Below are 15,270 nucleotides of genomic sequence, written 5' to 3'. Positions count from 1 at the left end.
CAGGCGACTCAAACGCTGCTTGGACTGATGAGGGAGCAAACGGACACGCTCCAGCGCCTTGTGGATGTTCTGCAGGACCGGAGGCAGGAGGAGAGAGCCCCGCTGCAGTGCATCTGTAACCACCCTCCCCCGCCACCAAGTCCCATACCCCCCTCACCCAAAGTCCAAAGAAGGAGGGGCGGCAGGGGCCGTGAAAAGTTTCACTCCACCCCTGCAGAGTGCTGTAGCACTAGAAGGCTCTCATTCCCCAAACTTTGAAAAGTCCTTTCCTACCCACCTCACACAAGCCCCCGTCCAAGTTCCAACCCCCCTGTTTCATGTGTTGTTACTAATAAAACATACGTTTCTGTTAATTACTGTTTCCATCATTTTCTTTTGGAGGAGAGTCTGTGTGAAGGGGGGGAAGGTGGTTGGTAATTGGACAGTATAGTCACCTTTAGCAGGGTACAGAGGCGGGGGCAGGTCCAGCAGCAGGGCACATACACAGTGCAGTTACTAGTTACCCTGGTCAGTCTGGGAGGTGGTTTTCATGTTCTGTGGGGGGGGGAGGGGTTTGCTCTGTGACTTTGTGGCGGGGGAGGGCAGTTACAGATCTTATGCAGCGGTCCTTATCCTGGATCACAGAGCCACACAGCAGGGGATCTGTAACCCTCCTCCCCCTGCCAGAAAGTCACATAGCCGACACATACACGCAGTCCCGCCCAGGACGGCTGGCAGGCTCCGTTGAAACAACCAGTCCACCACTGCGGAGCCTGTCATTCCAGGAGTTTAGAGGCATCATTTGCATCACTACAGTACACCCGCCCCCCACCACAGTCTGCATCCCAGGTTTAAAACATTCCCGCAAAAACAGTAATAAAGACAACGGTGTTCATTAAGAAAATAGAACTGATTTTATTTTTTGGGAAGTGGGTGAAGGGGGTATGTAAGTGGAGAGGATAGTCAACATAAACTGGGTAAAGAAACGGGGGCAGGTTCAGCTTCTGTGTCCACAAAGTTAACAGTCACTGGTTACCCTGCTCACTGTGGAACCTAGCTTTCAAAGCCTCCCGGATGCACAGCGCGTCCCGCTGGGCTCTTCTAATCGCCCGGCTGTCTGGCTGGGCGTAATCTGAAGCCAGGGTATTTGCCTCAACCTCCCATCCCGCCATAAAGGTCTCCCCCTTGCTCTCACAGAGATTGTGGAGCACACAGCAAGCTGCTATAACAATGGGGATATTGGTTTCGCTGAGATCACAGCGAGTCAGTAAGCTTCTCCATCTCCCCTTGAGACGGCCAAAAGCACACTCCACCACCATTCTGTACTTGCTCAGCTGGTAGTTGAACAGTTCTTTTTCTGTGTCCAGGGCGCCAGTATAGGGCTTCATGAGCCAGGGCATTAGCGGGTAGGCTGGGTCCCCGAGGATCACTGTAGGCATCTCCACATCCCCAAGACTTATTTTGTGGTCCGGGAAGTAAATACCTTCCTGCAGCCGTCTAAACAGACCAGAGTTCCTGAACACGCGAGCGTCATGAACCTTGCCCGGCCATCCGACGTTGATGTTGGTAAAATGTCCCCTATGGTCCACCAGTGCTTGCAGCACCATTGAAAAGTAGCCCTTTCTGTTAATGTACTGGCTGGCCTGGTGATCCGGTCCCAGGATAGGGATGTGAGTTCCATCTATAGCCCCACCGCAGTTTGGGAATCCCATCGCGGCGAGGCCATCTATGATGGCCTGCGCGTTTCCCAGGGTCACTACCTTTGAGAGCAGTACCTCAACGATTGCGTTGGCTACTTGCATCACAACAACCCCCACGGTAGATTTGCCCACACCAAAGTGGTTCGTGACTGACCGGTAGCTGTCCGGCGTTGCAACCTTCCAGAGGGCTATGGCCACTCGCTTCTGGACAGTCAGGGCTGCTCGCATCCGGGTGTCATTGCGCTTCAGGGCAGGGGACAGCAACTCAAAGTTCGAGGAAAGTCCCCTTCCGCATGCGAAAGTTTCGCAGCCACTGGGATTCATCCCAGACCTGCAGCACTATGCGGTCCCACCAGTCCGTGCTTGTTTCCCGGGCCCAGAATCGCCGTTCCACAATATCCACATGACCCATTGCCACCGTGATGTCCTCGGCGCTGGGTCTCGTGGTTTCTGACAGCTCTGTGCTACTCTCATACTTCAGGCCCTCACCGCGGTGCCGTAGCCTCCTCGCCTGATTTCTCTGTATCTGCCTCTGGGAAAGGTGGATGAGAAGCTGCGAGGCGTTGACAACGGCCACAACTGCAGCGATGGTCGCAGCGGGCTCCATGATCGCAGTGCTGTGGCGTCCGCGCTGTCACTGACCAGAAAAGTGCGCGAACTGATTTCCCGCCGGCGGTTTCAGGGAGGGAGGGAGGGCGGTAGTGACGGACGGATGACGACAATTACCCAAAAGCACCCTCGACACATTTTTTTACCCAGAAGGCATTGGCGGCTCAACCCAGAATTCCAATGGGCAGCGGGGACTGCGGGAACTGTGGGATAGCTGCCCACAGTGCACCGCTTCCAATGTCGACGCTTGCCCCGTTAGTGTGGACTCACAAAGTCGAATTACTGTCCTTAGTGTGGACACACACGTTCGACTTTGCAATATCGATTCCACATATTCGATTTAAGTGAAATCGAACTACCCTCGTAGTGTAGACATACCCTTAGGGTCGGCTGCGCCATTGATCCTATTACTAAATCTGCTTGGATCCAAGTCGCCACTTCCTTTTACACAGAGCTCACTTCTGCCAGGAAGACTTTTGCTGGTTCCACGTACATATCACTTCATTCCAAATGCTCTTTATGCTCATACAAAACACTTTTACTCCAGAGCAGAAAGAGTTCTTCATCAGAATGCAGTGACGCACCTTTTGTGCCATCCCAGCCTCCAACCCAGATTCCATTGGGCAGCTGAGGAAACCCTACCCACTTACAGAACTTGAGCCAGGGGAAGAATAAAAGATTTTTTTATTTTAGAGGAAAAAACCTTAAACACGTGTTTATAACATTAATTTACAGTCCCCTTTCAGGCTGGTTTCAAATGAAAGCCAAACCAACACCACAATAAAATGGGGATATTAATGATTTCACAGCTGTAGCATCATTCCACTTACACAAGCGTCCCAGAAGAAAAGGTGCAGATGAGGCAGTAACCATCATTACCTTAAGTCTTGTTCAGTCAGAGACTACAGCCACCTTACTCTGCTGTCTGTGACGTTACCATCTCAATATCTGGAAGGATTGCTCCATGAGAAGAGGGCTCTGATACTGGGAACTGCTGCGTGATGAAGGTCAGGCTGGGAGCAATGTTTTCAGTGCTGCAAAGGTAAAGCTTTGCAGATGAATCAGCAATAACATGCTGCTGTTCCACCATACATGGTGGGGAGGGAAGGGGCTAAACAGTAACCTCTAATAAGATGTAAGCTTATGCTTTCAAATCTCCATTTTCTTCCCTTATCAATCAGGCTTCTCTCGTCTCCCACCCCCTTCAGGCTCTTACCAAATCCTGTCAGCTCCTTCCTTTACAAACTAAAAATCCCTCCTTTCCCATGCCAAGAACATCCTCGTTAACATCAAGGTTACCTCTTGCCTTGAATACAGTAGAACCTCAAAGATATGAACACCAGAGTTACGAACTGACCTGTCAACTAGACACCATGTGGAACTAGAAGTAAGCAATCAGGCACCAGCAGAAACAACCCCCCTATTCTCCATTCCCCCCCCCCCCCCCGCCAAGAAAAACCAGCAAATACTTTACTCTGGCAGTATCGCATCTTAAAGGTAAGCACATCTGGGCTGCCTCTCCCCACCACCACCCCTTACTTGCCACAAGGGGGGCAGCCACTTACAGGCAGGAGGTGAAGATGCTGAGGTTCACAGGCACAGAATAGGAGCAGCTCCCCACTTTCCTGTAAGCCAGGGGTGCTCCCCCCCTGCAATCTTGAAAGCTCAGTCCAACCCAGGAAAGAAGCTAACTGAGCTGTTTCTGGAGTGTGAGCTACTTGAGCTGGTGCCCGAGCTCCTCCCTGCATGCTGCGCTCTAGAGGAGCAGCTCAGTTTTAAAGGGCCACAGCCGGCACTGCACGCCCACTGATGAAGAAGTGCCCCAGGGTGCCTCACTCATCACCCTTGCAGCCTGTGGGCTAGAACCAGCTGCCTGTCCCAACTCGCTAGGCAGCCACTTACAGGTAGGATGTGAAGACTGAGATTCGTAGGCACAGCTGTGAGCCCCCGCTCCAAGCAGTCCACCCTGAGGAGCATCCCATAACATCTTGTTCGGAGTTATGAACATTTCAGAGTTACGAACAACCTCCATTCCTGAGGTGTCTGCAACTCTTGAGATTCTACTGTACTACAACTGCCCATCTCACTTTTTCCAGCCTGCTGCTCTACACCAAATGCCATCTCTAAAATCCTCACTTGCATTCAAGGGAATGGGTTTAAATGTTTTTAAAAGTAGACAATTTTTAAATTAAAAAGGAAATAGGTGAAGGTTTTAAACAAAATCACAGAGGAAAAATAGAGGTTTTTAAAAAAAAACAAAATTAATTTTGTCAGATCAAGCATTGGATCATGTATTTGCCTTATCTTATTGCTGTTGCCCTGACTTTGAGTCTTTTCTTAACCTCCATTTTAAACTCAAGCTACTCATTGTTTTTCTATCTGTTTGTACAGTGCCCAGCACAACGGGCCTCATTTCTGAATGAGGCATCTAGGTGCTATTGCAATATAAACAATAAATGCACTGATCTCTTTTCACTATTTTTTTTAACCTTCCACATCCTGTGTAAGATTCTCCTCCAATACTCCACCTGTACTCCTGCTTTCATCCCTATTCTTTTTATTATTTGAATTACAGTTGTGCTTAAAGGCCCCCCTGCTTGGGTCCCTAATGTGCTGGGGGTTTCACAAACGTAGTAAAGAGATAGTCTCTGCCCCAGAGGAGTGTACAGTCATGGCTAAATGACAACATTCAGCAGGCTGATGAAACAACTGGCTGGGGAAGGAGAAGTGTTGCTGCCTATACTCCTGCCAAGTCACCTGCTTAACTGGCTCATTTGCTGACTCCTAATCTCTTTTTTGTGCCCTCTCCCATGCCAGTCCTCACACTTGGAACTCCCGCCCCTCTTTATGCCAAAGAGCCACCCAGTCTCCTTGCAAAGTGCTAGGGATCTTGCCCTAAAGGAAATAAGTCAGTGCTCCTATTTGTGAATTTTATCTGGTCATCGTGTGTATGCCAATATTAGATTGTAAATTCCAGGGGACAGTGTGTGCTATCTCCACAACATCTGGCACGCTTGCAGCCGTTAGTGACAATGCATCATACGCCCACGCTTATGCCATATGATAATGTTATATACCCCATGCCTTGGAGAATAACAATTCAACTAGGTGTGTGGTTGTATCAGAGCCTGCACCTACGAAAAAACAGGCTCCAGACATAAATAGGACTGATTCCTATTTCTGCTATCCAGGCAGCGATAGCTGAACTGAGGAAGAGAGAGGAAGGATGGCCTTTGTGTGCCTAGAACATTAGAGAGAGAGAGGGTGTCTATATTTAAATAAGACACCTGCCATGAAGTGCTTTCACCAACATAGCAGGCAGACTTGGACTAAAGTGTCATTCAAACCAGGCAGAAGATTGAATCCCATCCCATCACACACAGACTAGGCATCTGTGACCTCCAGCCTTGCTAGCTGCTATTCATTATATGTAGGAACAAGTTCACACACTCTGAAAAAGCATTAACTGGTACAGATCACAGAAATCCATCTGTTTAGCAGCACAGGTCACTGAACACTTAATCTTGGGATTCCACCCTCTTCAATAGCTCTATCCTGAATGGAGAATCTAGCTCAAGGCCTTTCTACTGATACTCAAAGCTCTCTGTGCTACCTGAGTAATTGCCTCTCCCTGTGCAAACATGACCCCTCACAATAACTATGTTGTCCAAGAATAATGAAGCTGTTGACTAGTAAAGGGGAAGCTTCTGAATGAAGGAGACAGAATGGAGCTGCTGGACCTAGAGTCCAGAACTCGCAAACAGAAGAGACAGGAATGACTATAGACTACACATTCAAAACTAAAAGCAAAATTAATCTTTTCAACTTAAATTTCCCTCAAACATGTCTTCACATGCAGACCAGCACAAACAAGCAAACAAAAACCTTCAGACTAAGCAAAGTATTTCTCTTTCATGCTGGGAAAGATGGAAGGGAAAGATGATTATATTTCTGTTTTTAAATATGTTGGAGGTGCTTGGGTGTTGTGTTAATGGAGGCTGCAGAAGTACCTAGCCAGAGTGCTATAAAAATATTATATCTTACCTAGTTTTGTTTCTTTCTTCAGAACTAGGAGTAACAGCAGCTGGAGCTGAAGGGACCAAAACATGTTTGCCTTTCCTGTGAGGAGGAAACAAAGGCAGGAGAAATATGGATTAAGTGTAATGTGTACTAAGAGGCTTCTCTCTACGCCATACCTATCTCTCTTCCTCACTATCTAAGGGAAGATGAATAGCAGCAGGAAATGCTAGTCTGGTGCTAGGTGTACTTTAATTTAATCTAGACAATGGAACTTGTGTTTTGCTGCTAAAGTCTTCCTGCTACAGTAAGGAGTGATTGAGAGAGAGACAGAAATGCAGAGTTCAGAGATAAAGTACAGCAAGTTTCTGCTCTGCCGCTCAGTTCTAACTACAGGCATACAGGGGATGGCTGTTCCAACTCTTTATTTATAGAGCCTAGATTATCCCCCCCATTTAGCCACTCTGGACATTAATTCAATTTCTAACTTCAGTGACCATGACTCAGTGATTAGCTCATCAAGTCCATTCCCCTTCTGATTCACAGGGAACAAACAGACTCCCCTAGCAGATGATATATCTAATATTAAGTTTATCTTAGTCAAAAACAACAGAAAATGAAGTTTAAATGACAGATTTTGGTTTTCCAATTCCAGTTTGTGAGCAAAGCATGAAAAGTGAGTAGAACATGGTGTTTTCCCTAAATGAAATACATTAATTGGACATGACCCTACAAAACTCTGCTATATGTAAGATTATTAAAAGTGAACATATTTCTAATATAGCATCCAGCTGTATTCCCACTAATGGTGTTTGTTGGAGCTTTTTTTTGTCATGAGTTTCCCTGTCAGCTTGGACAATGAAATGGGACTGATCAGTGTCACTTTTTAGTTACCATGCACACACACGAATGTTTTTATATATTTTATATAGTTAGATATGTTTTTAATCTCTACTGTAAAAATGAAACAAAATGGTCAAAACTTCCATTCATGTAACACGAAGGCTCAGAATTTCAACAAACACACTCAAAGTGTAAGAGTTACTATTCCCACCTCAACCTTTACACTCCCACATTGCACATAAAGCATTTTAGATTAGTATTTGAGATCTCCTATGTATTCTTTAATACATGCAAGCATGATTTATGTTGCTTAACCTTTCAGTTTCCAGTTTGTAAATCAAGTTTTCAAAGAGACTTCTAAAACTACTTTCACAAATTCTGCATGCAAATAGCAACATGAGCTATATTGTGAGTACAATTTTAATGGCCAGTTTGTGAAAATTTCAACACATTTTTAACTTTTTTATGATTGGACAGATTCTTTATCTTTGCCACAGACAAAGCACAGCTTTCATTCTGTTTATGGGACACTTCTGTCATTAACTGGATAAATTATCTCTTTATGTTCACTTGCTAAAGATAAGCAGAAATCAGTTAAGCACGGTGAATAAAATTAATCCCATTTCGTTGGTCTAGACTCTAGGACGCCTCTCTGTCCTCTTCACTACTACAGCTACTTTTCTTCCTCTTCAGAGGTATCCTAAACTACACATGAAGACCTAGTAGCTCAACCTAGAGTCAGACTAAAATTAGCTAAAATTCCCTTCTCCAAATTGAGCTGGAATATCTTTCTCTCAGCCTGCACAATTACTGCTCAGGACAGGTTCAGCATTAGCTCCAGAATGGGGGAATCCAAGCAATCACCCTGGAATCACAGGAAGAGCTCTGTGTCCATCTACTACCATAGAAACAGAGCATTACCGTCGCTCTCGACCATTCATTCTTGCAAAGAGTAACCTCAGAACACATTCCTTCTGCTCCCATGTCAACTGGCCAATATCCACCTTCCCTTGCTGGATATTTGTCCTGAAAAACATCAGAGAGCAGATCAATGTAGTAGGAGAATAAGACCAAACAAAACTCTTACCATCCAGCATAAAATCTCCCTTTTTCTGAACAGTGGACACATAGGAAATTCAGAGCTATGATTGAAAATCCTAAATTTCACTCAGCTGGTCAATGATATGTAAGCAGAAAATAATCCTGCATTGGCAGGAGATGGACTATACACCTTGATCAATCTTCCCCACCTCTTTAAATTCCACAGGTTTTAATCAAGAATAAAATATAGAGCTTTTACCTCTAAGAAAGGCCCCATGTAGTCTGCAAAAATTGGACCTAAATTCTATGGCAAAGTACCTAAATTCTGCTGCAGTCTGATGGACATTCTGGAAATTTTGTGGCATCTTCAGATAAATTTCAAAACCAGAGGCTTTTATTGAATTAAATTTAAAAAGGTATAAAACAATCAGTACAGTAGCTCCTGTGTTATTGATTTTGATATTATATTTCATTTATTTTATACAGTTGCCCCTTTTTCAGTTTTCATTGTGCCACAGATTTTTGTATTGACAATGAAGAACTGCTTTGAGAAGAGGTCAAGGGAGGTGTGCAACTGAGGCTTTTGGCCCACAGGGAGGCAAGGGAGACAGAGGTTGCAAGAAAAACACATTAAAATGATCAGCAATGAAATAAATAACAGCGTTGGCATTTAATTGTCATTTTTAGGTTTCAGTGTTAATGTTGTCCTTTTTATTGTGTTCTGCCAGGTCTGCAGCAGCAGTCAGTCCTGAAGCTCCCTACCCTGAACAGTTGGGTCTGCAGCCTCCCCTCCAATGCTGAACTTCTTTCCTTCCCTCCCATCACAGCAGCCTCCACAGAGATTACTAATCTGGTTATTGTTACTACACAGGGATTTTTAAGATTTAGGTTTCATTCCTATGAGCCAGGGAGATGGACACTAAATCATCTGCTGTTTAATTACATGTACCATTTCTCTGCCTCCTGCAGGTCCTTGTACACACTATTTGTGCTGTGAGCGTTGCTGTTAAACGTTCTGATTTTGGGGTACTCTTCCTTCCCTGCAAATGCCTCCATCATTTTCTTCTGATAGGCAGCTTGGGCCACCTGCTTGTAGCACTTCCTGCTGGACACGATCTCACGCTTCACCTGGTCCAGAGCTTCTAAGAAGAAACTCTCTACCTCACTCCTCTCATCCAGGATGTTCTTGGCCAGTTTCTTCACTCGATTCATCTCCCGATCCTTCATCTCCAGCAGCTGCTGCAGCTTGTTGATCTCTACCATGCCTGCCTGGTTTTGAACTAAAGCCTGATGCCGTGTCTTCTGAATTTCTGTTTCAAATTCTTGGGTCATGTGACCTAGTGCCATCTCCAGTCTCTCCACCTTGTGCTGCAGTGCTTGAATCTGTGCTTTTTGCAGAGTGACTTGCCGGACCTTTTCCTGAACCAAACTCTCATTGGTTTCCTAAAGGACAAGAGAAAATGATTTGGACTCTTATCTTGGTCACCCTGAACCTCAGAACTCTTTCAACAATAACAGCACATGGGTTACATCAGACTGATAGATACTCCAGCACTTCCATGCTGGAGTGGGAGTAGTAATCTGGGTCAGGGCTCTGCCTGCAAGAGAAGCAAGTTGAAGAGTGTCTGATCTGCACACTCCCCATTGTACACACTGAACTCCTCTTAGAGGGGCACTATAGGAAACGTTTTCTATTTTCTCCTCCACAATTAAAAGAACAGAGTAAGAGCCTCATGTCTCTTAAGATAGCTCCAAAATCCAGTAAATTGTGGATGGGTCTGACTTGGAAAGGTGCTAGTCCCAGTGAACTTGCATCTGTATCCAGAATTTGGATTTCAAGGGCCCCTTCCTAGGGAAGAATGAAATAAAATTAGAAATCAGAGCAGGAACCTTCTCCTGCAGAAGAAAAGCTCTGTCCTCTTCTAGCTGCTTCTTGATTTTTTTTAGCTCCTCTGTCTCCTTCAGGTGATAAGCAAGAGCCTCCTGAAGACGAACATTCTCCTTAAACACTGCTCTCCCAGTGCTGTCTAACTGCCTGGAGAAGGCGAAACAAAACACAAGAGGTGACATCACAGCCTTTTGGGTCTTCCTATATTAAAATCAATACCCTAATTTCAGAGAGAGAATTCATTTATAGTACTATCACTGAGACAGCTTTGCTTCCAGCACCAGGGCTGGACCAGAAGATGGGGGATCATGGAAGTGTCACTGAGACAGCATTGCCTCAGTATCTGGACTGGAGCCGAAATTAGTCTTATGGTAGAGATGTTCGGATGGTGATGGTGCCTGCATTTAAAGTGTGAAAGTAATATAGATGCAGCCAAAGGCTCTTACCCATTTTCCCACAAAGGGTCCCTGTTGTGTATAGTAGTGTTGGCTGCCTGGCAGTTATTTGTAAGACCAAGAGTTACAGTGGCTTTCTGATTCCTCATTGTAACTGGGGAACAGATAACGCAAATGGCTTACACAATGGCCTCATGGTGGGCTCTCTCTGCCAGCATTACTATCTTCTTCTCAGCCTCTCTTTCTAGTAGTTGCTGAAGGGGAGAAAAGGCTGTTTAAATACAGACTGAGACTATGTGGTACTAAAGATAAAATCAGACACAAAGCATTTTTCTAAACTCACATACATGGGATTAAACTGGCCACTGATGCAACCCTGTATCCTAGACGAAGAGAGGGAGTGAGCAGTGACATGGCCCCCTTGGGGGCACTGAAACCACCTCCCTGTGGGAGTGGGGACAGAGCAATTATATGGCCCCTCAGTGATCCTGATGCTCCTGTGACTTTCCCTGGAAAGCTGCACCCAATTGCCACATCATCTTATTGTATTTTTTTTACAAACACTGATGATTGTAAAATGTTCATCAAATAACAGCCAAAGCAACTCAAACCTGGGTCAATAGGGAAAGTCACATTGTTCTAATATGAGATTCCTAAATCCTTTGTAAGGCACTGTACCTTTTCTTCAATGAACCTGTTCTCCAGCCTTCCAAGAGTCTCCTGATGTTCCCTGTTTGAGATTCTCATATTCTCTTTTATCTATGATTTAAAAAAATCCCTTTAACAATCATGCTGTATTTCAGCCTTTTAGATAAAAGTGTAGATGAAACTGTCTGGAGAGGCATCTCCCAGTTTTTGTCTTGTACTTATTAGGCCCTCATCAGCTCCTTGCATAATCTCTGCCTCTTCTCTACCTCTCTTTAGTCATGTTACACTTTCCTTCTCTTTCATAATTTACCAGCTCCCTTGTTTTTAAATCATTGTCAAGCTTCATTAGCATACTTTCCACTAGTCTGTTAATAAATATACAGAACACGGCATAGGCCCTTGTAAAACTCTCCCCAGTCTCACACAGCTAGTTACATTCTTTCTACTCATTCAGTCATCTGTGCTATCCAAAACCCAGTACTCCAATTTCTTTGAGAAAATTCTGCAGAAAGGTGTATTGCATACCTTACTTCTAAAAAATTATTTATTATTTGTATTGTGGCACCAAAGAGGTTCCAATCATGGATCAGGGCTCCATTGTGCGAGGCACTATACAGACACATAGCAAATGATAGTCTTTGCCCTAAATAGTTTACAATCTAAGTGACTTACTTGTGTCAAGAGATAAGGCAGTCACTGCATTCCATCCGCCTATTGAACTGGGTATTGAGAAATCATGTTATATCATTTATAAACCCTAAGGTACTTATAGCCCAAATACTAGGTCTTCTGTACATATTCTTAAAGGAGGCGTAAGCCCCTTCTGGTATATAAATTGACTGGATCCCAGGCCCTGAAATCCTGGCCTAGTGCAGAAGGGTATGAGTCAAATGTTAGCAATCCAAACTCACCTCTGTAAACAGCTTTGAGATCTATGGATAACCATCACTACAAGTACTAGATACTTTATTATAGGGCTTGGATTTGGCCCTATATTTTTCTCAAGACGTTTGCAGATTGAACATTTGTTGTATTTGTCCTCAGTATTGAGGCTAGAATAGACCTTTTAGTAGCAATCTGTCCATTTTTTGTGCTGGGGGCAGAAGCAATTGAAGAAGCCACCACCTGGCTGAAGTTGGAAATTATTCCTGTACTAACCAGCCAAGTTCAAAAAACATACTGATTCTTTTTAGGTCAAATAATGCTGACTTTATATGGTCTCCCCCAAACTATATACTAGTTCAGGAACATAGAAGTCTGACCAATATAGTGCTTTCTACACTCACAGTAAGCCCTGGTTGCAGTAAACAGTCTAATACATCAGCCAGGTGCATCTGATGTTCTTTCCATAACAGTCACTCACCATGCCGTAAAGGTGGCAGTATCACTTCTCATATAAATCGTTACAGACAAAGTCATGTAGAGCATGTAGTTAGTACCAGTACAGGTTACCATGTCAAATTAACAGTTTTAAATTATATTGTGTTAGTATTGCTTTCAGGCCATTAAAACATCCAAAATTAACACTTATGACAAACTTACATCTTCCAGTTCCTTCTCCATATGTGCTTTCTTCTTGCGAAATTCTTTTATTGTTTTCAGTTCCAACTGAATTAAGCCAATTTCTCTGGCTTTTTTGCTGAATTTCTCCTCCAGATCCTTCAACTGCGCAGAATAATGTTCTGCCTGCAAATCAGAAATTCTAATCAAGAAGGGAACAAGTCACAACCATTCAACAATCTCACTGCAGGAAATGGACAGCCAATGCAAATTAATAACTTTGATGTGTAGAATTTTAAAAAGTCACTAAATTAATTAGACTTATCGCTAGAAGGAAAAGCAACAAGTTGGATAGAATCAAACTACCAGCAAAAGAGGAGGCCTAGAAAGAAATATTATGTTTAGAGCTATCTTTTAATAATATGTCAATTCCCAGTCTGTTCTGTTCCTTGTTATTTTTAGGGATGGATGGGCAAGAGGTCCTTGAAAAGCCTACCTCATGCAATTTATTGCTTAAGGGTGGGGAATAGCAGACTTCTGTAGTCTGCAAATTAGACATGTTTCTGTTGTATCTCTGCCCACACCTTATCTATAGGTATTATTACTGGTATCTGAGATAGCAAACCACACTCACAGCTAGAAAGGCCTTGTATAGTCCCCACCCCACTTCTCTTTTGCAGGTTTTTTTCCTCATGCTAGGGGTTTACCTCAAAACCTTTACTGCATATCAACTCTTTCTAACTTGCTCATCTTACTATAACCAAAACCACTGCTCAGCCTGCTGTGAAGGCCTCGTTCTGAGGGAAAAGAGAAAAGTTCACTCACCACTTTCTCATTCTCTTCTTGGGCCTGCTGCTTCAAATCTGCCAGCTGTTGCTTCAGTTTTGCAATCTGCACAAGATGAAAATAGAGAAGCCATCATCATGGGGAAAACTCAGTGGGTATTCACCCACAAAAGCTCATGCTCCAAAACGTCTGTTAGTCTATAAGGTGCCACAGGACTCTTTGCTGCTTTTACAGATCCAGACTAACACAGCTACCCCTTTGATACTCTCCCCCATTTGTTTACCCCGCCTCAAGCCTCTTTATGGGATCACATCAAGAAAGCTACAGCAACACAGAAAAGGCCTCTCATTTATAGGATTTAAGTGGGGACTGTTGGGGAGGCTGTGTAGGACTGTGTACGCTGACCCTACACTGATTCTGTGTTGGCAGAATTCCTCATAGGCCACTGCAGCCCCCATTATGCCACTAGAGCAGCATATGGGGCCACAATGAGACCCCAGAATCGGTCCCCCACTTCTTGTACTGTATGTTTGGAGTTGAGGCTCTTTGACATGCCCACTCTCTCTTACTGAAGAAACCCTTATAAGTGTCAACAAGGGAGCAGAAAAACCCAATCACTGTGGCTGATATTGGAGAAACTCAGAACAAAGTTACACAGATATTGTAAAAACACTCCTGGTCTCAGGAGCAAATGTGCATCTAGCTTTGACTTCACATATTTAAAATATGGCCTGCAGGTGTCAGAAGAGGCTGACTATTGCTGGTCCTGCCAAAGGTGGTCTAATGCAGGAAAGATAACTCATTAACACTGCACATCTGCTTTAATATTTGGGCAATTCTGGATCCAGTTACTTTCACTAGGAAACTTGTCCATATTTCCAAACTAGAAAATTGCAGCTTCCTCCAGTGAAAATGTTCCAATGAAAACAGTAAAGATGCACATCATCCATGCCAAGCATCCTGTTTTGGATGTGCTCAGCTCACCCTGTCTGCTTACAGCATCCGCTGAAAGCATAGTGCGACTGGCAGATTGTTGCACCTTTCCCACAATGCTCATCAGAGCTGCCTGGAGCATGTGCAGAATATGTGTGGTATATAGAAGATGATACTACCTGTGAGCTATTTTTGATTTGTTCTATCAGCTACTTCAAAAGGCTCTTATGCTGCATTAGGAGCTGCATGTGCACCATGAGCAGCAGGTCCTCTGGTCACCTCACATTTGCTGGTGAGTCTGCATCTCCCTCTAAACCTGCTGTCAAGACATCCATCCGCCTGCAGGGTGCTACACCGCCACCTTTGGTGTGGATGCTCAGAGGGGTGCAGGGAGTGATGGACAGGTTTCTTGGTTCTCTGCACATACCTGCTCTTCTTTCTCCACATCCTGCTTCTTGAGAAAGCTGATCACCTCGACTGTGTCCTTCTCCAGACGGTGCTGCTGCCATGCCAGCTCCTCGTTGTTCCTGGCCAGCGTGCGTGCAGCCTCGCGATACTCGGCCCGGGAGATCTCGGTCACCTCTAGTCGGGCTTCCCATAGCGCTGCATTGGCCTTGGCCCGCTCAGCCTCAGACTCCTTACCCACCTTCGACTCAGCCTTGCCCCCCTTCTTCGCCCTGTGAAGAAAAGCTGAGGCACGTGGGTACCCCGAGGCCCCTGGAACTCCCACCCCGCTGGGACCCCACGGCCAAGGACTCCCTCTACCCTCTCCTCCCTCTGCCCTTCCCTCCCCCATTGCCTGGTTACCTGCTCCATTATCTCCCTATTCCCCCACCCCTCCCCTCTCTCTCTCACCTCCCCCTTTCCCTTCCCCTCCCCCCGCTCCGCCCTCTGCCCTTCCCCCGTTACCCTGGTTACCTGCCCCCTCATC

General features: G+C 45.0%; 1 protein-coding gene across 1 annotated transcript; it reads right to left on the bottom strand.

Annotated features, from left to right (window-relative positions):
• Positions 1-2,710: 2,710 nt before the first annotated feature.
• Positions 2,711-15,135, bottom strand: BBOF1 (basal body orientation factor 1). The gene is made up of 10 exons (XM_024192820.2): positions 14,767-15,135; positions 13,446-13,511; positions 12,663-12,806; positions 11,151-11,231; positions 10,656-10,726; positions 10,080-10,224; positions 9,139-9,632; positions 8,070-8,174; positions 6,333-6,407; positions 2,711-3,322 (listed from the first exon to the last, which is right to left on the bottom strand). Exons 1-10 carry the CDS (start codon positions 15,133-15,135, stop codon positions 3,202-3,204), a joined length of 1,671 nt encoding a protein of 556 aa, XP_024048588.1. The 3' UTR covers positions 2,711-3,201.
• Positions 15,136-15,270: the final 135 nt, after the last annotated feature.

The sequence above is a fragment of the Terrapene carolina genome, unplaced genomic scaffold (genome assembly GCF_002925995.2).
Source record: "Terrapene carolina triunguis isolate 2854851 unplaced genomic scaffold, T_m_triunguis-2.0 Scaffold96, whole genome shotgun sequence".
In the NCBI taxonomy this organism is placed as follows: domain Eukaryota; kingdom Metazoa; phylum Chordata; order Testudines; family Emydidae; genus Terrapene; species Terrapene triunguis.
This window is presented reverse-complemented; position numbering and strand designations above follow the sequence as displayed.

Bases quoted from the DNA above. Each gene is read 5' to 3' on its own strand.
- BBOF1 (XM_024192820.2), bottom strand. From the start codon at position 15,135: ATGGGGGAGGGAAGGGCAGAGGGAGGAGAGGGTAGAGGGAGTCCTTGG. The intron at 8,175-9,138 runs GTACATGTAATT...GATGTTTTTCAG, and splicing joins CTGCAGGAGGCAGAGAAATG to GACAAATATCCAGCAAGGGA. The intron at 3,323-6,332 runs GTAAGATATAAT...TTACCTTTGCAG, and splicing joins GAAGAAAGAAACAAAACTAG to CACTGAAAACATTGCTCCCA.